The sequence below is a fragment of the Anopheles coluzzii genome, chromosome 2 (genome assembly GCF_943734685.1).
Source record: "Anopheles coluzzii chromosome 2, AcolN3, whole genome shotgun sequence".
NCBI classification, from domain to species: Eukaryota; Metazoa; Arthropoda; class Insecta; order Diptera; family Culicidae; genus Anopheles; species Anopheles coluzzii.
The window spans coordinates 84,337,051-84,359,999 of NC_064670.1; the positions used below are offsets into that span (position 1 = coordinate 84,337,051).

Here is a 22,949-nt window from a genome sequence, read left to right on the forward strand (position 1 = left end):
TATGGCTGCGTCCAGCAATGGCCACTGTTGAGCAGTGGCAGTCGGTAGTGGAAACACATTTGTTTAAAAATCACCCTCACAAAATGCTCGAGGAAATTGTACGGCTCTGTGTAATCCTCTGTTAGATTAACACATCAAGACGGTCATTAATTATAGCCTCAACCAACCGCCCCACCAACCCGATCAACAAACACCGAACGTAGAAGTACAACCAGCGCATCTTAATTATGCAGCAAATGTTTTCATTTAATTAAAACATTGTACACCAACCTCTCCCATGTAGCCAAATGTGGCCAGTGCAGCAATCTTCTTGCGTTCGTTATTTCTTTTTGGGCAGCTAAGGGTGCCTCTTTTGCCAAGCTCGGTGTTAATGTACTGTTCGTTTTGATACTTGAGTCGCTTCATTTCGTTATAATGCCCCTGCGTCACACAAGTCACTGGTGCCCTCCGACAGAGGATCATACACATGTTTGCTAGTGCGACAATACCAATGACTTTCTTTTTGAGCGAATAATGGCCGAACTGAAGAGGAGAAAAAAAAATACACTTCGTCATTTTTCCGACGGTAGCGGTGCATATGAATTATTGATGCGTTTATTACGCCAATTTATTATTCCGTTCCATGTCAATTCCTGGTAATATTGTATCGCTTTCGCAGTTGCGGTATTGACACCAGGGCACGGGTTGGCCACATGTCAGGCGTTAGTGCGCCGACTGGACTATTGTTTCGCACGGGCAACATATCACGGGCTGAGGAAAGGGTTTGTATGTTTAACAAACGTGGTGCGATGTGTGTTAGGTAAGGGAATGGAAACATTACACAGCGTAGAAAACAAAACCCCCGAAAGAGGCACGATGCAAAATGAGCTATCGTGAATCGTGTTTGATCCATAATAAGATTGGTAAATGAATGGATGGTTGTTATGTGGATGAAATCAAAATGAGACAAAGCCCCGTGCCATGGCTGTGCCTGTTTTTTTTTCTTTGCTTCATTGCTTCCAATTTTCTAACTGATTTTAATATAACTTTGACGCTTCTTGGCGAGTTTCATAATTGCACAATGCTTCACAGTAATTGTTCCACGGCTTCCGGCATATGAACAATTTCCCTCCGAAACACACAAACCAAAGTGAAACAATTGTCAGTGTGGTTGGACTTTTTACTCCGAGTTGCCGCAAAACGTGTGGTTTTAAGATTGGCTCAAGATGGCCATCTGCACGATGCTACCGATTGGAGGTTTGCCTTCAGAGACAAAAAGTGACGCTTCGACGTTTAGACGTACTCTTCGACCAAGCCGCCGTAGCATCCATCGTGCCCGGTGTCTATCATCTAAATCCCTGATAAGATCCAGCATTTCCTTCCATTCAACCTCCCTAACCTGATGTGACTGATCGCATCAACCAAGCGGTGCCTGGCTGAACGCTCTTCAATTTTTCACGAAGCACGAAGAACCCGCCTGTCAAGCGGGTCACTTCCGATAAGGGCGTGAAATGAAGACAGTACGGTCGGCTGTCGGCGAGCGGTTCAGCGGGATCAGATCCGCTTAAATCCATCCCATCGGTGTGGTCCGATGGCCATCTCGCTGAAAATGGGAAGACACAAAAAAAGGTGACGACCGCGAAGCCGTCCAAACCGGAAACGAACCTTACGACAGCGACACCTACCTTAGCTACAGGGTTGCCCCCTGCCCGAAAAAGGCACAACGCAACCCGATAGAGCAGGTTGCAGTTGGTTGGCTGGCTAGTGTTTTTCGTGTCACGATACGCGCGCGCGCCCGTCAACCGCTAATGAATTGAAACCCAAACTGGTGGGCTATTGCGACCAGCGTTTTGCCGAGCAGAGAATAAATCAATCTAACCCAACTCGCGGGCTGCCTGAGCGCATGGTGCGGAGGTGTAGTGAAGAACCACACGGGAACAAAAGGGAGATTTATCTAGTCGATAGATCTTTCCACGATGCTATCGCTTCGTAATGGAGAGGGGCTGAGCTCCTCGAAGGTGCGGAATAAGGGATGTTTCGTGTAAGTGTTTCTTTTTTCTAGAGTCGATTTTTGAGCTCAGCAACACACCTGCCCCTTTTACACGGAACATGGTGACTAATTCTTCACCTTGTCAATGAGCGTAGTGGAAATTGAAAAATAATACACAACAGTGAAAACATTCAAAACATGTCCACGTTTGTGTACGAAAGAACAAATCACTTAATGGATCTTAATTCCGTGAATTCCGTGTCTACCTGAAAGTATTTATCATAAATTTACTTCCAGTATAAATGTTACTGTCTTTTAGCTATATCAACGACAGTCTGCTTTTTGCTGAAATACAGTCAGCTGGTACAGTGCTGTTGCAGCTGCTGCTCAGACTACCTCACTTCGGTTGCAGTTCATTAAGAATTTAAGCAACTCCTTTCTTCCATTCTACCGTTCGATTGGATTACATCGTTCATTGATTATCCGTAAACGAGCTTGCTTTTTAATTTACATCTCATGTATTCTCCGGTAACCGTGAAGTAACGAAACAGGCATGTTGCCCAAAACAAAAATCGGTATCCTGCAAAAAACAAGATCAGCCACATATAAAATCGGCAACGATTCCAATGACGTACCAGAAGGATTCCGATTCGTCATGCAGTTCTTCGTTTCTTTTTAATCAGGATTACATGACGGACTGGAGACACATTTCCAGATTCTCATCGCATACGGCAAACGTACAACCCTATTGAACTGAACCAGCATCATTATGAATGCATTCTCACTCGAAAATCCATGCCCCAAACACAGGGTGACATTGCGAGGAATGGAATTTGCACGTATGCATGTGTTTATTTATATTGTATATATCCCTTTATTTAAAGCATATTTGTTCGTTTCGGCACACTGCTGAAAGTAATAGCCCATTTACATGGAACATTACATGGCCTTGTGAGTTGAAAACGGTCTTCGAAGTTACCATCGAAACGGAAGGAAATGATTGAACAAAAAATGAATAAAATCACACCCCAATTTTAATTCGACAATTTCCATTGCATCATTTCATCCTACCGCTCATTGTTTTTGGTTGTGCTTCACTCGAGCATCTGTCATTTTTTGCAACGCTACCAAAAATGCCATTTTCTTGTTTAATGAATTTTTTAGCTCTATTTCATGGAGCCACATTTGGACGATCGAAACTCGCAATCGACGTGTCGAACGATTTGTAAAGGAACCATTTTCGATACTTGCGTTTAATTTTCAGTCCAAAATTCGATCCTGTTTTTTGTGTAGATTCCTATTCAAATACAAATCTTCATACTACTACAAAAATTGAACCCGTAGTATGGGTCGTCCATTTCACGTATCGTTCTTCGTTCTTCGCACTTCGTATGGCGAATAATTGCTATACGCCATTATTTTCCATCAAAAGCCAATCAAGCGTTTGGCGTGTACGAGATTTACTGTTGACGCAATCCCAGAATCTCTCAACCATTTCCGTTCATTTGTCACCATTCGGCAAGTGCTTTCGTTTATTTATGTATAATTTTTTTGTTTAGAAGCAGGACACTAGGCTTCCGCAGGAAACGATTTGGAAACTGATGACTCATGCCACCGAGTCAGACGAAGAAGAATTATCGTCCGTTGACCATTAGTGCACGGTTTCCAAGCGTTAGATAAGCGCATCCAAATGGGTTAAGCGTATAGGTGCAAAATGATAAATTCATACACAGCTAGGCCACCGGCTGGTGGCGGATTTCCAACCTCCATCCAAATCGAACGGTAGAGAATGATTGACTTGCAGTGCATGCTGTCGATTTGCGTCCATTAAGCCACAGCCACAGTGTAGTGGTGCCAAATGGAGAGACCACCGCGAGGGCGGGATATACGGATTTTTTTTCTTCCTTTTTCTCGCTTTGTCTTTGTGCCGGAACGCAGCGGCAAGATAACGCTTCTTCACATCGATCAGTGAAGCCACATGCAGCACAACCGGCGACGACCGATAAATCATGCAATCACTACCAACCGGACACTCCAAACGGCTGAATTGGCGTAATTTATCTCTTTTATCAGTAGTAGCGTTTGAATATTTATTCCGCCGCCCATTTGCGTACCCACGTGCCCTACCGCCGCCCCACTGTAACCCGGTCGCGAGTGCACCGGGCAAAAGTGTAATCCACGACCACACGGCAATCAACCATTGCCCTGTTAGTGCAGCTGGAGGTTACACAGCGCGGGCAGGCAAAATTTACAACGATATAAATTGTCAACACCTTGCACAGTTCAGTGATCGTTCATCGCGATCGCACCGTTGCAATCGGGACGATGAATTTCCTTCGAAAGCTTCAAACCGCCCCATCATCCCGCCGGTCGTCAGATGGGGGCAGATGGGCAAATGCACCACTGGCCATGATGGTTGGCATTCGCTGACGGTGCCATAAAATCGGCATGTTCATTATCCTGTACCGAACGTGAAATGCAAATGCGTTGCGTTCCCGGCGATGCCCCAGACGACGACGACGACGGCCACACGATGTCACCGCCGTCGAGTCACTATTAATTTGTACACTTTATTAAGTAATATGTATTAATTTAAAAGGAAAGGCCTACATATTTGTCGTCCCCGCGCCATCTTTCGGACCGGGCTCCTCCAGCGCCCACCGTCCTCCGTCCGTCGGTTTGATAAAGTGTCCGGGGGACAGTGTTTAGTTCACCTCGACGCACGAGAAGACCCACGTTTGCCCCGGCTTCGCTCGTGTCGCCCAAAGTCAAGCGGTTTAATTGGCAAAAATGTGACTAGATGCAAATTGCTCCACTCCCAGCCTGTTGCAAGTATGTGTGTGCAAGGACACGGACTGAAAGGTAAATTATGAGGAACGATCTGTTTGATGGGCGGCCTGTTGTGTCGTTGTTTGAGAGCAATAAGCGCGAAACCGACATGGCTGAATACTAATTTGCGGATATCGCTTCACATTAATCAATTACTTTATTGAATTTGAAACACTGAACGACGCCGACGCTGAAGATTGATTGGGTTTTTTTTTTTTTTTTTTGTTTATTTTGTGGTGTACTCTAATCTCGAGGTCAGCCCATTTTGTGGGCACATTTTACACGATCACGACTAGCTGTTATGATTTTAGATAATTAATACACCACATCACGGGTGATTGCTGCTTAAAAAATACCCCTCTCAAAAAAACCGACAACCAACGAGCCCAAGTTTTAGTGTGCCTTGTTTTGTTTAACTTTGTAGCATTTAACCCCCAACGGTTGATTGAGCTTCCGCTGATCGTCAAACTATCGTGGCTCGTACGTAAAGGCGAGTTTTATGGCACCGGCCGTAAGAATTTCGTTGGAGGCCCCCGACATCCCCATTAATACATTATCGTACCAATCGACGTCCTCATCAGCTTCATGATACGGTCATTTGCTGGTAGAACGAAAAGGGTTTTCATTTACTGCACGGTCGTAAAATGGAAGTCGGATGAAAACCGCGCCTCAACCAAACACGCACAATCAGCGATTATCAAATGGAAATGACTCGGAGACTCGGACGCTTCGGCAGCCTCGTAAAGCGTTAACTAGCATCTAAAAGGGTGATGGTTAACCATGGTAAGCCGTTGCGTTATGTTGATGAATTAATATTTCCCTTGCGTTGGAAGTCATCTTTAACATTTATTCAAAATCATTTGCCTGCTTATGGATGTATTTTTAAATGTTCTGATGGGCTCTTAACAATCGTCCAGGAAGCTAACGCAATGCTTAAACATCCATTGTTACTGGTCAGAAAACACATAAGGTACGCACTCGATCTTTATGGATGCAATCGATCCTCACAGCATTACGTTACTTTGGCGATACCTCAGACGAACCTCAAAATGTCAATTCCATTCGTTTCACCAGTGAGCGTTTGGATTGATAATGAGTCGTTCACGCATCGGCACAGAATTCGACGCATACGATTACCCTGCAGGCATATAGCAATACTAATTATTCAAGTGTGTCGCTACAAGCTGTTTCCCGTTTAAAAAAATAAAATACACGCACACACACAGCTAGCAGCAAACAACAAAACAGAAAGCAAAGGCATCCCTTCCATTCAAGGCCGCCTAGCATTCCGATGCGTTCAATTCCATCGATGGTTTCATCGACTTTGGCCAAATACGACAACGACTTGCGGTAATGTATTACTAATAATTCAATTGATTAACAATTAACTTACCGACGGACGGCTCCTCCGTCCGTGTTCGTGTCGCTCATTGTACAGAGCAACAGAAACACGGCGCAAAAGAAACCCTACAGCCCCGGCAAGCCCTCTGCGTAACAAAACAGGCTGCACGCATCGCGCGCTTCGACTGACAAGTTTATGACGACGATTGTCATCTGTTTGAGTGGTGATTTTCGAACGAGTTGCGGCAGATTTTTCAATTCGATTTCGGTTTGCTTTTTAAACTCCGTTTTTACTCACGATCTCTTCCCGCGAAAAAAAAACACTCGCACACACACAGGCCAAACGGTCACGCCGAGTTTTTAGCGGAATCGGTAAGATGGGTTAGTGAATATTAATGAACATGATTGGGATGTGTCTGTCTGTGTGTGTGTGTATTTGATTGAAAATTGATGCACATCAAGAAAGGATGGGGAAGCCGGGTACATCCAGGGCAGGCGTAAAAGAAGCATTCAATCATTAGATGTCGCGAGCGGAACAATCCGTCGTTCCCTTTACGCGACTGACTGGTGTCCAAGTTTGAGTGACATTTGTTTGCCGTTTAAACGATTCCTTATCGTGTTTTCTACGCGGTGAAGAATTCACCATAGAATTATTCAAAACCCCATCGCGTATCGTAAGCTAGCTTTGGTCTGTGCGCTACCTGTTCCATCGCAAGCAAGCGCTCATCAAAGCTCATAACAGCACCTATTATGAGTGTCATAAAATGCCTCCAGGGAGTCCATACTAAGTGGTAGAAGACGCGCGCTAGAGAAAGTTTACATACAATTTAAGCCACCAGCAATCGGGAATGGCATTTTTTGATACTTCGTTCTTTTTCGTTTTCTCAACCTATGAAACATATCATATTCGTCTGCTGGTGCTCGTTCTAAATTCCGTTTGTGGGTCATGCTGCTTAGGTGTGACCAGACAAGCGCTAGCAAACGTGCCTTATTATTGATTTACGAAGCACCGTGCACAGAATTGAGTTGATTTCCAATCATGCTCATCAGTAATACACAATAAAAAAACGGGTGCTTCGTATCGAAAACGGGAAATAACAGCGATCCTCACGGAGAACAATCCTCGGGAGGGCACAACACATTCCACCAGTCGTGAGTAAAACGAGTCATCCGAACTGAATATCAAAAAACCGAAAGACGTACATGGAAATGAATGAAACCCGAACAACACGTAGACTCCGGGGCAAGGAGATGGTTGAAGTCGAAGGCCGTGATTGAGACCGAACCGTGGACATAAAATAATACAAATTATCGAGCGTGACAGGAAGATGACCATTTATAATGTTTTAATAAATATGTTCCACCGCGCAGAACAATGTCGCACGGTCCAAAACCGATGCCTCACGCAATCGAAATCGATCGTTCGCCCGTCCACCCTGTTCGTCCGGTACCGATGGTACCGATCGCGTAAAAGCATATTCGCCACGTTTGCATTCGGTCCGTGGGCTCGCAGCAAACAGTATATATATGGGCACGTTCACTTTGGCCACCCTCGGGGAAGGAAGCGATGTATCAAAAACGGCAGTGACACGAGCGCAGGATGTCGTACAATTGTGTTTTGAGTGATTTTTTTTTGTTTGTTTTTGCATGGTTGCAGCGACACCTCCAGGAAGCTGTGGGTCGGAAAGTTGCGGGAAGTTGCATATTGTTCGGTTAATTTTGCTCAAATTTACTCATCTACTTTGAAGGCAGCTTTCCAAAAAAACGCATACAAACATCTCTTTCGTGCTCCCAATTTGCTCGTTAAGCTCTTGTAATTCCCTGCCCGACCGCAGTGTCAAAAGATTTCATTATAATGTCACACCATCAATGCGGAATGCGCTGGGAAATTTATGCCTAACGCTTCTTGCGGCTCCCGATTCAAAGTGTGCAATTTAAATTCATCGCTCGCAAGACAATAATCGCACACTCTCACTCTCGTTCACCGGCTTGTGTGTGTGTGTGTGGGTGTGACTGTCTAGTACAGCAATAGACACCATTGCTATTAATTTCGTTACGCTCTTTAAGCGACACGCCGGTTGCTAAACATCTTCACTACACATTCCATGATGTCTTGTTTTGCGAGTAGCAGTACCCTTCCCGGGAAGTACTACTGCAGCTTAATGGGTTGAGGTTTTTACGACGCAATCCGCCGTACGTCACGGGCATTAGCAGCCGATGTTACGCTCCATTTCACTGCCAGAAACATGTGACCTGGCCGGGTGGAATGGAGGGCTATTTTTCATCCCCATTTGGAGCGAGCGGGATCTCTCGCAGCACTCAACATAGCATGTTGTTGGAGTCGGAGACGCTGCTAAACTATCAAGCCTCGTATGCAAATGTTTGCCAAGCTCAGTTTGCAGGAAGGAAAGCATGCCCGCGCAATAATTACCATTAATTATATTTTTATTAAATGAAAAGAGAGCTCTTATTCAGGCAAGAAAAGCGATAAGAGCAGCCTTGGGGCATGGGTTCAACTACCCGGCACATGCAAATTTTCGCCAATCTCACACAAAGAGTTAGCATGTTAGTGAGACGATTAAGCGAATAAGAGAACTCATTGTACGAAAGCGGGGAGGATCAATCTGAAGTCATCGGGGCAGGCTTGATCGTGACATCGTACAACGGCACGGCACGCATGAATGGCGCGTAAAACAACACAAAAAGACAAACCCAACTTTCGTCTTTCTTATCCAGCCCCATCCAGTTCAACAAACGTTGCTTTGTTTGCCAGCAGTATATTCCTTTCCTGTGTCTGATTTCTGAACATCAGCACCATGTCGGGCGGAGTACATATTTCATGGCTCACTAACTGCACTGCCAGTGCTGTGGAGGAAAACGCGCGCACAGCCACAGAAACCGGCCAACCCAAACCATCGGCGAACCAACTGCATGATTCTGATAATTGCTTAAATGTTCTCCTCAATGTCGAGAATCAAATCAAGCTTGTGGTTTGCGCGTATACAGCGTATGGCGCTTTCGCTTTGCGCAAGTGAATTCGGCTCGGCCCAATATGGAGGAAGCCATAAGTAATGGCGAGTCGGCGCTGCTTGTAAAACATGGCGTCAACCGCTGGGTAAGCTCGCAAAGCCCCTCGGAGCCGTAGATGAAACTGATACGATGACGTCGGACTGCAATCGCCAACCAGCAACTTGGCCGTTTATTTTATTCACTTTCTGCCAATTTTCGTTTGTTAATCGATGCCTCCCTCCAATGCGGTTAGGCGTCTTAATGAACAGTCCAACGTGAGGTGGATGTCCGGTACCAACATTAGCCAAGACGTTGGTTGTTCGTGTAAAGCGCCGTGTTTTTTTTTATTTTGTCTGTACATGGCCCTCACATGAGGAAGACATCGATTTACAAAACATGCTGTTTGCTTTTCGGTCGTCCTACGGTACATGCGAAACGAAGCAGAAGGATATTGTAACCACAGCGCACTGGTGCCGTCCATCGGTGAGGGTAGGAAAGCAGACGACATCACTCACGTTCATCCGTCCAGCTTTCCATCAAGGGAAAGGACTTTGCCGTTTGCTAGTTGCTTAAAATGAGAAAATGGAAAATCGATAAAAGTTGTCTGATAACCGCGCGTACTCGCCGTATTAAACATGGGTCCTTCCACCGAGCACCAGTCCCAGCAGCGAATCAAAGCCAAAAACAAAACGCATCGAGAAATCAAAACAACATCACACGAACTTAAAGAAACAAACGCTTGTTAAGCCAAAAGATAACACGGTGTTTTGCTTCGACGCGGAACCGCAATATTCCACCATGTCAGACGTCCGCGCATCTTGGCGTTTTGCCATATCCTGGCGATTCTTGCGAAGGGGGAAAAAACGAAGATGTAACAAAAACTCCACCAGAAGGGAAGGCCATGTTGCATTGGTTTTGGACCGAACGAACAGATCGGCGAAAATCATCATGTTTAAATGCTCGTTGCACAATATGCGAACAACCCACGCCCGCTGTCTGTACTCCAAACGCTGCCCAGCTATGGTACATGAGCCGGCCGGGATGTCGGGACGTTTACCCACAGTTCAGACACATACGAACAAAACACCCATACAGACAAACACACGCAGACGTTCTCAGCCATGGCGGTTCTGATGACTATTCATGGCGATTTTAATTGCAACTCGCTCACTCCGTACAGCTTATGGATGGATTTTCGGCAGGTTTTTCGTGCGCAAATGGCAAAACGCCACCAGTAGTGTGTCTCTGTCGTTAGCGTTCACCGCTGTGATGTCTTTTTATTGCACACCCTTTTTTGGGGGGGTGGTAGACATCTTTTGAAGCACTCCGGAAACGGTGCGAAGCATTTTTTTTTTGGGACAAAAGTTTTTGTTTGTGGTTTGGAGGGGAACAGCAAATGATCGTACGGTGAAAAGTATGTGCTGCAACGGGACCGTCCCAACGAACCTTCTAACGCAAACAAAACCACAGCTTTATGGTTTTTCGTTTGGGTGGTGCAAGGATCGAATTATGGACACCGGCTGCTTCAAAGTACTATGTGGTTTTCAAATGACCAATACGGCATACTCTTTCATCCATCTATGTGATTCGCTATCGCCCGTGGAGAGAGCTACCTAGTGTCAGTGAACTCCAGGGATGAGAAGCTATTAAAGTTATTATTTACCACAGACGGTCATAAGGACCACAGCGATGCGATAGTCTGCTTCACAGGGATAAAAGTTTAGCAGTGATTTTGGTAGATTGTGGGTTCGGAACGATTTGTTAGGGCGTTACTTACGACCCATTAAAATCATGTCTTTGAAATAATCTCTTTACAATTGAATTAAGCTCGTGCTGAAAAAAAACCCTTGTGGCTAATCAAAACCCTTTCCGTATTATTTCATTTATTTCACCCACTAGGTACGGCATGGATCTAAATGGAGCACGGCGAAAAAATGCTACACGGGAAACGACGAGCACGCTGAAAGCTTGGCTGAACGAGCACAAGAAGAACCCCTACCCGACCAAAGGCGAGAAGATCATGCTGGCGATCATCACCAAGATGACGCTCACGCAGGTATCCACCTGGTTCGCCAATGCCCGGAGGCGATTGAAAAAGGAAAACAAGATGACCTGGGAACCGCGCAACCGCGTCGAGGACGATGATGTCAATCTGGATGATGACGACGACGACAACAAGAGCTTAAAAGACGATAAGGAAATACTAGGTAAGTGATTTGTGCAGAAACGTGCAGTAGGGTTTTGTCCGTCCAAAAGGCGTCTTTCAAAATGACCGTCTGTGTGTTGTAATAATCTTAACAGCATATACTCAAACAAAGAGTCTTGCCCGATACTCACTGTATTACTATTCTGTTTCATTTTACTCATATATAGATTCCAAAGATTCCGGCACCGGTTCGAGTGAAGATGGCGATCGGCCGTCACGGTTAGACATGCTCGATCGCCCGGGCGGCAGTGAGTGGAACGGATCGCGCAATGGCAGCGGTCCCAACTCGCCCGACATCTACGACCGGGGCGTTCCCGGTCACCACCACCATCCGCTGCTGCATCCCTCCAACTTCCCGCCCCACCTGAGGCCCGCCATCTCCACCCCGCCCGACGTCAACCACACCCCCAGCGGCAGCACCAACCCCAGCACAAAACCACGCATCTGGTCACTGGCCGATATGGCCAGCAAGGAGAGCAAAGATTCCGACTCCTCCTCACCGACGGCCGGCGGGTACCCATCGCCCGGCAAGATGCCCGTGACCCCGCTCGCCGGCCGAGGGCTCAATCCGCTGCACCACCACCCGTACATGCGGCCCGACTTCTACCGAAACCTGTACGGGCACCATCTTGCGCCCGGTTCGCCCGAAGTGTCCCTGCTCGAGTCGTACCAGCGCACGTTCGGAGCCACGATCGGTGCCCACAACGGTCTGCCGGTGAGCATCAGCCCACTAATAACGAAAGCCTCCGGCAGCGGACCTCCGTTCGCACCGCTCAGCCTCACCACCGCCAACCACCACCTCCACCAGCAGCAGCACCCGCACACGGCACCGCCGCCCGGTGCATCGCCTGCCTCGAGCACCTCCAGCAATGGGCCGGAAAACCTGACGCCCACGTCCGTGTCGCTCCCGTCCGGTACGGGACCGAACGAGGTGAAGCTGATCAACGTGCTGGCCAACAGCGCCAAACCTTGACCGTTGGCGATCAAGTAAGTGTAAGAGTGCTGAACACAAAACCCATTTACCAAAACCCCCAAACCCCCAAGTAACAACAGCAGGGCAGGGCGACTAACTACCGCTTAGCATTGAACCAAGTTGTCCATCTAGAAAAGTAAAACGCCTTTGGAAAACAGAATTACACGGTTCAGTTAGTGGGTTGCCGATGCGAATACGGAAAAAACGAATACTAACATACACAGACACACACAAAAAAAACACAATTTAATGAAATTGGACAATAAATGAGTGCGATTGAGCGTCGATCCATTCTTGTAAACGGAAGCAAACCATAGAGAGAGAAAAAAAGTAAACGAAAGCTCAGCATGATAAATGAACTGCGCGCGGGGAGTGAAGCAATGTAGGGCGCTTCCCTTTTCGATTTGGCAGTTGTAAACCGAGAGGTTAGGAAGAAAATGTCTTAGAAATGTGACCCAGGGTAACAGAAAGTAAACAAACAGACTGTTCTTTTCTGCTCGGTCAACATAAGCAACAGCAACAACAACAAAAAGTTCATCGCTCTCCACTACGCCTCATTGCACGTTCTCTCGTCTTGATCTCTTGCAATGAAAGAGGCGGATTATTTAAGCATTCAGGCGCAGATGAAACAAATTAATCATGCCGTCATCAGGTTGACGATTTTTTTTTTTTTCATTTATATCGAATTAAATGGAGCCATTCGTTCTTTCTTAAGTTGAATCGATTTTTCACAAAATGTTGTTCAATCATAGCTAACAGCTCCTTCAAACGATTTGTTCCATTCATTTGCATTTGTTTACTCTCTTACCATCGTTGTTCTCTGCCTCCACTACAGCGCCGAGTGGTGTCCTGCACCATAGAGAGATTTTACCACCAAAACAATCATAAACCAAGGATCCAATCAGATACTAATCAGGCAAGGAAAACAGCTAACTACACCGTTGTACATAGTGGATAGATTTGTACGTATAGGTTAACTGCAATCGAAGATGGTATGCAGATACATCATGATGTATTTGCCTCTTTCTTCTTTTACCTACACCCTCACACACATACTCACTCAATAGTAAAAAAATGGCGCAAATCGAGCAAAACTAGTGTATGTGATATTAAATTGTATTAAATATTATTTGATAAGCGGGATATTTGAGGTAGCCGTGTGGGGTGTGGTAGATTTGTTGAGTGAAGTTTTGTGCAAAATCTAGAAAAGGCTGACTCACGCTGTTTCTAAACGATGGAACGGCGAGCCTATGCTTAAATATTCCTTCGTAAATGGCTTTATTAATTGTCTCTAGAGCTGTCACGAGTAGTGCGACGATCAGTGTTAGCGGTCTGGTTCGTGAGTGCAGGCTCACATTTACATTTCACTCTGCCATTGCATCGTGCGGATATATCGATTCGATAGGCGTTCATTAACTAGTTGTTGTATCGTTTTTTTTTTTCTTTCTTTTTCTTTCTTGTTTGTATATTTCTCATTTCTCATTACCAAAAAAGAAAAGTGACAACGCACGCTAGTAAAGATTGACTGAAACATATCATTGTTCATTATCAGGATTCACGCGTTCATTTTGTGCTTCCCACACACTATACAATACGCCATCGCAATTGCCGCGGGTCAGTATTTACGTTTCGCTTTTGTGCTGCCTCAATCGTCGTGGCTCCGAGCATGGTTTAACATAGCCATGGTATTGAGGGAGGTAGTAAAACGTTACATAGCATGATGTGTGTGTTTGTGTAAAAACTTGTATAAAAGTACCGTAATAGATGAGTGTTCCAAAACCTATGATCATCCCTCGTTAGTTAAATATTTAAATTTTGCTATTTATTTTTGCAACCTTTATGCTTGGTACAACCGTGCCGGGTTTGCCGGGTGCAAGGAAGTGTTTGTAGTTTCGTTTCGGCAAAACGGATCATGGAACCGGTGAGATGAGAGATGAAGCAAGCGTAGCTAAACCCAGCGCAAGTGTTTGTGTCACGTTTCGTAACAAAAGAAACGGTATGCTACACAATAAAAAGGAAAATTGCATCTGTGGTGAACCAAACTTTCAAAAAATTGCAATGGATGAAGCGGAAACAGTAGAGGAAAGTCATCCAACATAAGGAGCAAGACAAGTGTGTAGAAAAAATCACCAGCGTGGCAGCGGCCGTACGGTGAACCGAAAGTTTATAAATACTATAAATATATCATTGTAATAATGGCAATAGTCGTAATTGTACTGTAAATTATTATTGTAATGACGTCGGTAAGCAAAACGCATGGCAAAAAAGGAAGTAATAAGTAGTGCTAATAGTAATGCAAACAAAGCAACCCGATTGGTGGAAAATTTAACGAACGATAAATCCGTGAAACGATACGACGGGTGGTAAAAGCAGTAAAATGAAACCAACGTAATGTTACTAGTTGCAATAAACAAAACCGAAAATAAAACTGAATGATATAAAACTAAAAGTGAAATGACGTATTTGAACCTTCTTTTTTTGTTAGTAAACTAAATGCATGAAATAAAATATCACATTACAATAGATCAAGTAGCTCTAAACGAACTAGTTTGAGCACTGTAAACCATCGAAAAATTTCGTCAACCACGTTCTCATCCAATGTAGATATTTACAGCTACAAATAACCTAAAAATATATACCAACATTGGACGGTAAGTCTTCCACAGTCTGGATCGGCGGGTCGCACGGTAGCCGAAGCGGATGATGCCCCTATCGCGCTGAAATTGCTTTGAAACGCGGAGACGAAAATTATGACTTCAAACTGATGATTTATGATGACAAGTCGTGTACTCGTGTGCATTCGGTCATCATATAGTCGTCCTACAGCCGACCGACAAGTGAAGTAGATGAGGTCGCTTGTTTTAGCAAAGCATTGGAATCCGAACAACCCTTCAACCGCAAAACTCTTGCGTACACAGGCACACAAACACACACACATCGACGACGAGGGCATTGAAGTAATCAAGGAGTATGTCAACCGATTGACGTCCTCATGCGCGGTTGGAGTTTAGTTGTTGTTCATGTTATACTGAGTGTGTCTTGTATTTTTACCCCCGCTTGCTCCCAGTTTCTAAAAAAGAAACGTCAATCTGAAGCCTTCCAATATCGTCGCTTATTGTCCCCGCATCTCCCCGTCCAGAGGGGTACTAGAAGCCGCCAAACAGTGAGAAGTGGATGGAAAATTCAAACGTACGAAATTCAATCTCTATCAACTTCGGTCCCCTTTGCGGTACACCTTTGCGCTCCCTATAGGTTAATCTGGCAGAGCTGGTTGTCGATTGGACCCTGTACTATTGACTTGTAACACTTGTTTATCCAGTCAATCTTTTTGTTTGCGGTTTGGCGCTCCTTCGTAGACGCCCCGTGTGTAGCATCGTATCGCGATTCTTTTTACAATTCGCTGCCTCATGCGGGGTGGATTGTGCGAATGGTTGGGGAGAGGTAAATTGTCTAAAGTTGCAACCCTGCTAAATGGCCGGACATCTAGTCTTGTCTAGACGATTTTGTTAGGGTTTCGCAAAGGTGACCAACGGTTGTGGATGAAAGAACTGTAGTTGGTTTACAAAATGAAAGTCTGAACATTTTTTTTGTATTAATTTGTATTAATAAACTGTATCAAGTCATTCAAATATTAAGCATTTTCTTGAATTATCGTACCAATAAATTTACTCTTTTATATACAGTTCATTTTTCATCAACATGCGCACTACATTGCTTTGATAACAAAGACATTGTACTCTTGCAGGCGACACGGAAATATAACGAGCAGCGAATAAAACTCATAAATTGCAGACATTTACCCCACGCTTCGCACGGCTCGTACACTCTGTCATACTGGAACACACAACTCAACGGATGTCAAGAATCAATAATAAAAATTGATTGCTTCGCTACTGCAAAAGACAAACCGCTCGCGAGCCCAAAAGCCGCCAACGTGGAGCAAACAATTCCCGTGCTAGGCAGAAATCATCCACCAAACCCGCCCGAGAAGAGAACTTATGAGACAAGCTCGCCGAACGGGAAGCTTCACAGGCGATTCAATGAAATAAAAAATAACAAAAAAAACGGCGGAAAACCTGATCAGAATGTGTTCGAGGATCTACATTGCAGGATGCGAATGAAAAACATGACATATGTTATGTAGGATGTATGTTTGCATTGATTACTACTACCGGATTGGACGAATATGCAGTTCGGGTGCCGTTTGTCGGGTCGGCAGGTTTTGTTCTCAAGCGTTGGTTTTTTTCCTTCGACTTTTGCTGAATCTACGTGCAAACTAACAAGAACAAGAGAGTGGAGTGAATAAAGTCCCAAAAGACAACTCCATGGCCCACTCTCGTGCCCGTTATCGTACGCGACAGCCTTTGATTATGAATTTTGAAAGATTGAGTCCCCGCTGCATCACTGCAACACATCCGGAAGAAGGCTCGCGGACCCGATTGATATGTCTACCCTGAGGTATAACTCGTTCGCCACAGCCACGGCGGTCGCTAGCAGTGAGACACGGAATACATTACCGCGATGATTGGTTTCAAGCCCTTAATTTCTTCTCCAGAGCCCTCTCCCGTGGATGGATGACGGTTGTGGCTTCATCAATCGCCCTCGGGAGCATTGCGGCAGATTTATATGCTTCCTTCCTTCGCTTGACGACGCGGTAGAGAAAGTGATGCCCAGCAAGACAACAACATTTGTAGCTTGTACGAATAAAATGAGATGTTGCCGTATTAATAACGATCGCATTTGCTCACCGGGCGGCATTTTCGCTTTGTCCCATGTTACGGTTTGGACATTGGGGACTTTTTTGTTTGTTTGTGCTGCTGTTTGCTTACTGGGTAAGTTAATAAATAAAACATCTTAATTGCATGGTATTCTTCTCTGCTCAAAATGCACTAAGTTGTACCATGCTTCATGATGGCTTCTGGCCATTTCGGGCATCGTACACTTTTAATTTGATGTTATATGACAGGTATCAATCGCTCGTGTAATGATTATGGGTTATATTTTATTCTTACTACCAGGAATATTGTGGCATCGTTAATGTTTCTAACAATGAAATATCTTTAAATTAATTTTTATTGTATAGGCGGTCCCCGAGATTCACGGTTATTGGGGACCGAAAACGGCCGCAAAATACCGTGTATCTCGAATTTCCGCGTAAGTCGAATCTCGTGATTTCCAGCCAAAATATCACTAATTTTCGTGCAATTTTGCAAGTAGGGGGTGGTTTTAGCCACCAAATTAATTATTTGATATGTTTCTAATGAATTGAACAATTTTAAACCTTTTTAAATGGCATTTTACATTCGATCAACACGGAAATTATTTGGTATTTCACAATGGATGTGTCAAATCAGTACAATTTGCTCCAAGAACTGTCAAATTTTGAAAACCGCGTATCTCCGAATCCGCGTATAAGAGGTACCGTGTATCTCGGGGACCGCTTGTATTGTGTTGATTGAAAAAAGGTTATTCTTTTTTTAAACAAAAATGTATAATTGGACATAGAAGGCAAACTTGTGAAGCTATTAACGCTTACGCTGTAAAGCTAACTAACGTAACTAACTAACTAAGTAACGGGAACGCAAAGTTCGATGCTCAAACGGCACCAACACAATGAAGTATACGATAGATAGTTGACATTATTATTAGTTTTTAATAGTTTGCAGTAGACATTATGTTCAAGCTCGGTTCCTTTATTTCGTCAAAAGACGGCACCAAAATGTATCTAAACTAATTCGCTCCATCTAAGAACAAAATCATTTTAAACTACATCACATGCATCCATCCATCACAAGTTTAATATTTGAAATAATACCTTAAGCAGCAACAATATGAACATTTTCATTTGTAGTTCGACGCATTACTTTCCTCGCTAAAGAATGCCCCTACAAGAGGAGTGGTTTCAACTACTGCACTAGACAATTGTATTCTATTTTACATCAAATAATTCTAATCAACGATTCACGTCTTTCATTTCCTTTATGAATGAAGAATCAGTTTGCCTGGAAAACCTTCCAGCTGATCCAGTTCTCAACTCCAGCAGCAAAACACCGTTACGATATGCTCTGACCCATTCCAACCCATTCGATAAGAAGAAAGCTCCTCTACGATATTTTTCTTTCTAGTCTCAAGGCAGAACAATCCCCCCCGCAGATAGGCCTCTTAAAAGTGCTTTAAAATTTACACCATGTTTTATGCCACACTACTGCCCACTAAGTGCAGGCAGCCGCATCTTACACTGACCATCCGAGGAGGGCATGGAAGCCATCAAACTTACGACCTGACAAGACGAAATGCAGTCATCGTACAACCTCTTAAATATATAAACCCGAATGCCCCCTGCCCAATGATACCCTATCGTTGGCCAAAAACACGGCTGAATGTGCTGGCGAGATGCTCCCGTCTGTGTTCCAAATTCCGGATCCCGCTCCTCGTTTCCTGTGTTACATTTTTCAATGGAATCCATTACTTAGATTGACCGTTAGGGGTAGTAGCACTGCGCGGTAGCAGTTGGCGTCCACAGACACACGCCCACCAGCTGAACTCTCACGCCACGGTAGCCGAAGGGTTTTGGCCGATCATCTTTTGCCTGGCAACTTTGCTAGGTTTGCTGCTATCACGCTTCCCCTTTCTCTGTCCCGCTCCGGTAATTAAAGCAAACAATGGGATTGTTTATCTCTTAAGGTAGTCATAAAGCATAAATAGTTTAAATAGCAACTTTTAACTTTATGATCCTCGCTCAAATAAATGGCCCTGGAGAAGGGGTCGAAGCACTGAAAGCACGAGTAGCAGGGAAGGTCATTACGAGAAGCAGGTTTGGGTTTGGGTTGTTGCAGAAGGTGGTAGCTCTTTTTCTCTAACATAACTCGTTGCCGACCCTAGCGAAAGAGAAGAAATGCAATCTAGTAAAAGAAATGTGTACCAGAAAGATTACCGATCCACACAACTTCGTGCAGAGCATCTACCGTCCAACAAGCTGAGCTAGCTGAACCTTAGCTGAGCGGTCAAAAATGGGATCTAATTTTACGACCCTTCCACAGCTAGCAACACTACCAACGAGCGGCAGGCCAGCTAATTCACACCAGCGAACGAAACGCAATGGGTTCGATGGGCCCTGCGAACATCTCGGTTTGAGAAAATTGGTCACTAGACGGTAAGTGACCGAGCGGGTGGCGTCCCGACGAGATCGTAAAGGCAAGCAAACAGATGAACGTAACAAAAAATGTAAACCAAAACGCCAGAAAATTGATAATGAAAAGGTGCAATCGGTCAATAAACAACAGCACAGAAGCTACATTCCCGTAAGCACACCAGTTCCGACTGGAGCGTTTCGCCCGATGACTTTAGATGTTTTTCTTGCGCTACAGCAACGGCACGTTTCGAGGACATTTGTTTGACAGGATTGGAAAGAGAATTGGGCTTACCGTCTCGCCCGAGATAAGCCAACGGAACGGATGGCGCCAAATAGGATTCGTTGCTACAGAGCAAAGGTCGGTTTTATTGATTTATGTTCGATTTCCTTTCCTCGGTCACAACCGTTTGTGAAATTGGCCTAGCGTCTTTTGATGCTTGGAAATGACCGCAATCTAAACTGTTCCCTTTCGCTTCACCTCATGTGTGTGTGTGTGTTGATTGGTTTCACATGCGAATGAAGTCACTCCGCGTCACAATTCATAAGAATGAGGAATATCTTCGCTTTTCGAAAGGTTCCACGCATCGTGCGATCGCCTCAAAGGAAACACGAAACAAGTTTAGCAGCTAAACAGTTGGCAAGCTGTGCGTAGTTCGTAGGAGATCGGTAAAACTTTATAACGCGCACCCATTAACTTCGACCGATCGTCGGCCCTGCTTTCGAAGGAATGATTGCACCATCGCCAGTGTAATTGCGATCGATAGAAAGGGCACCATAAATGCAGACGCCAAAGAGTTTGACCAAATTTTCCTTCAATTGCACCGATGCGGCGGTAAACGATGATAAAAGGTGTCAGATTTAAAGAAGCATTTCCGACCACGGTTCGGACAGGCATCAAAATAAATAAATCGACCGAAGCCCAGTTCAATGGGAGGATCACGGTAATAAATCATCGAGGCGATTATGAATGTTTACTTTAAGATATATACCTCCTTCCTCAGCGCACTAAATATTAGACCCGTAGCTCGGACCCGTTTAACCCTCCCTTCGGAATTGAAAGTGTAAATTAGGACCGCTACGCTTATTTACAATCATTCATCCTAATGATACGGACCAGAGCGTGTTAAACAGCTCCGTAAGGCAGATATTACAACATTCAAAATGGGAATGAATCCAGAAGTTGGATGGTCCTTACACGAGTGCCTCACTAATCTTGCATTCTCACCGTGATGCTGCACCGTCTCAAGATCGGTTTTAGGGTGAGCATTTCTCCTATTCCTTCGCAGGAACGTTGGCAGACCTCACGTCGTTCCACTTCAGTAAGTGTTGCAAGGTAAACATTCTCTCGCTAGGGACACTGTCCAAACAGAGCCATCATTGAATGAAATAGGAGCTCAATCCCGGGACCCAATCAAAACGGACATCCGCATTGACAATGAGCATTGCTAGAAGACCGATGCCAGGTGAACACAAATGCACAAACAATCCAACAGAACAGTGCTGTCTCACGACGAAACCATCAGGAAACGATTCTAACGAGCCCAAAGTTGTTTCGACCACAAAAGAGGCTACAAGAAGGATCAATTGTTGAGACGGAGAAAAGGCTGCAGGAAAAATATTTGACCAAACAATGTCCCCGGACGTGGACGTAAAAACGCGACGATCGCACACAGCGATGATTCCCAGCGGGTCACACTAGAGCTTTTTTATGATTGGACTTACAAACCTTGTCCATTGAGAGAAACCCAATTGAAAGCATGCTGCACAGGTTTATGGATCATAGAAATATACTATTATGCTAGCCTTTAAGCATGATATATGCATCCGTCGTGTTATTTGTTTCGTGTTTTTCCTCTCCTAACCCTGTTTACGTGTACCGGGTGGTCAAGTTCTAGAACATTTGCTAATGATATCAAATGTTAGACAACTTGTTTTGCAGTTGACTGTTGGATACAGCGTCATCGCAATACTATCATTAAGCGTCGAATAGCATCGTTCAGTAAAAACTTGAAAGCATAATCTACCATTTAAATTCACACCCGTGTGTACAACATTACACCGAAAATATGCTCTTACAAAAGTATGACAATGCTTGCAACACTGATGAATATTTAAACTGACGACTGATCCTACTCAAATGTATGGTCCATAAATTGGTTGGTTTTTGTCATCGATACGACAACGCCACACCATTAGAGCGGCTCGGTTTCGAAGCGCGACACACATTTGCACGTTCTCCAGCAACAGCACATGCACGATTTCGTCAGTGAAACGTGATCGAACACAATTCGGCTGCGAATCATTAGCAATCAGCACCGCCATCTGCACGTCCCTGGATAGTGTGGATGGTTCTGACTGAAGCGCGTACGATCGATGCGGATCGATCCTCACGATCGTGTCCGACCGACCCCCATTGGATATGGTGCACCGAAAAAGGGCTTTCCTGTGCGCGGCACGAAGTTCGTTCAGACGGGGTGCAATTTTTGGCACCGCCATAGTACACAATGGCCCATGTGTACGGCTGTCGCTGAACCGCTAGCGCTTTCCGGTCGCGATTTGTACCATTTTGTATGCAAATTCACTTTCAAGTTGTTTGTCCGTTTTGTACCTAGTAGACTATAAAAGCGAGCCGAATCGACGACCCCTTTTGTTTGTGGGTAATGTCACATTTCTGGTGACGCATGTTAACCCCAAAGTGGAAAATTTGTTAAAGCCGGAGACAATTTTACGATGCCCGGGTAATGTCCCTGATGCTTTAATAATAAAAGCTGCTCTACGTAGCTGCTTTGCGATCCAAAAGCTAAACCTAAATCAACCAGATCGATGCGTAATATGGACCCCCGAAAAGGCTCCCCAAATCGATGGTTTTATTCTCAAATTTCGCATGCTTTAGCTGTTTGACGAGGTTAATCATGCACGTAAATTAATATACGCCATCCTTGGTACTACTTAAATACGTTGCGACCAACCCATACACACACACACAAACACCATTCGCGTCAACTGGTCAATCGCTCAAGCATAATGAAGCCATAAAATACAATCACTCATTAAGTAGCAGAAGAAAATGCGGGACACACCCAACACCAACGGGCAACAAAACAATAGAACATTACAAATTTTCTCTATAATTCAACACCGAAAAGTTGCCGCAATAAATTTGTTTACTTTATTACTTGCCGCCCCACCACCTTCCCATGGGTGAAATGGCTCCCTTGGCTATCACGAAAAAGGGGAGGGCAAGGGGGAGAATACGTATTGGGCCAGGAAACGGCACAAAAGATTTTATGTCGATTTTTCCCCCGATCCGTTCCGTTCCGAAACCGCGCACGGAAACAATCTTTATTCAAGCGCGAGCGCGCGCGCGTGAAGGTGATGACGTTAGAGGCTTTTGTCGCATTGAGCCAGTGAACACTGTTCACGGCTTGGTTGACTAACTACTATTCGGCAGTGAGCTGTAACAAAAATTAGAACACTTTCAGAATGGGAG

General features: G+C 44.7%; 1 protein-coding gene across 1 annotated transcript in view; it reads left to right on the top strand.

Moving 5' to 3' along the window:
• Nucleotides 1-14,782, top strand: part of LOC120949122 (homeobox protein araucan) — a 61,557-nt gene extending 46,775 nt beyond the window's left edge. Inside the window, exons 4-5 of the mRNA XM_040366159.2 lie at nt 11,048-11,355; nt 11,522-14,782. Of these exons, the coding sequence (XP_040222093.1) occupies nt 11,048-11,355; nt 11,522-12,327 (1,114 nt within the window). The 3' untranslated portion in view covers nt 12,328-14,782. The remainder of the gene's footprint in view (nt 1-11,047; nt 11,356-11,521) is intronic.
• Nucleotides 14,783-22,949: the final 8,167 nt, after the last annotated feature.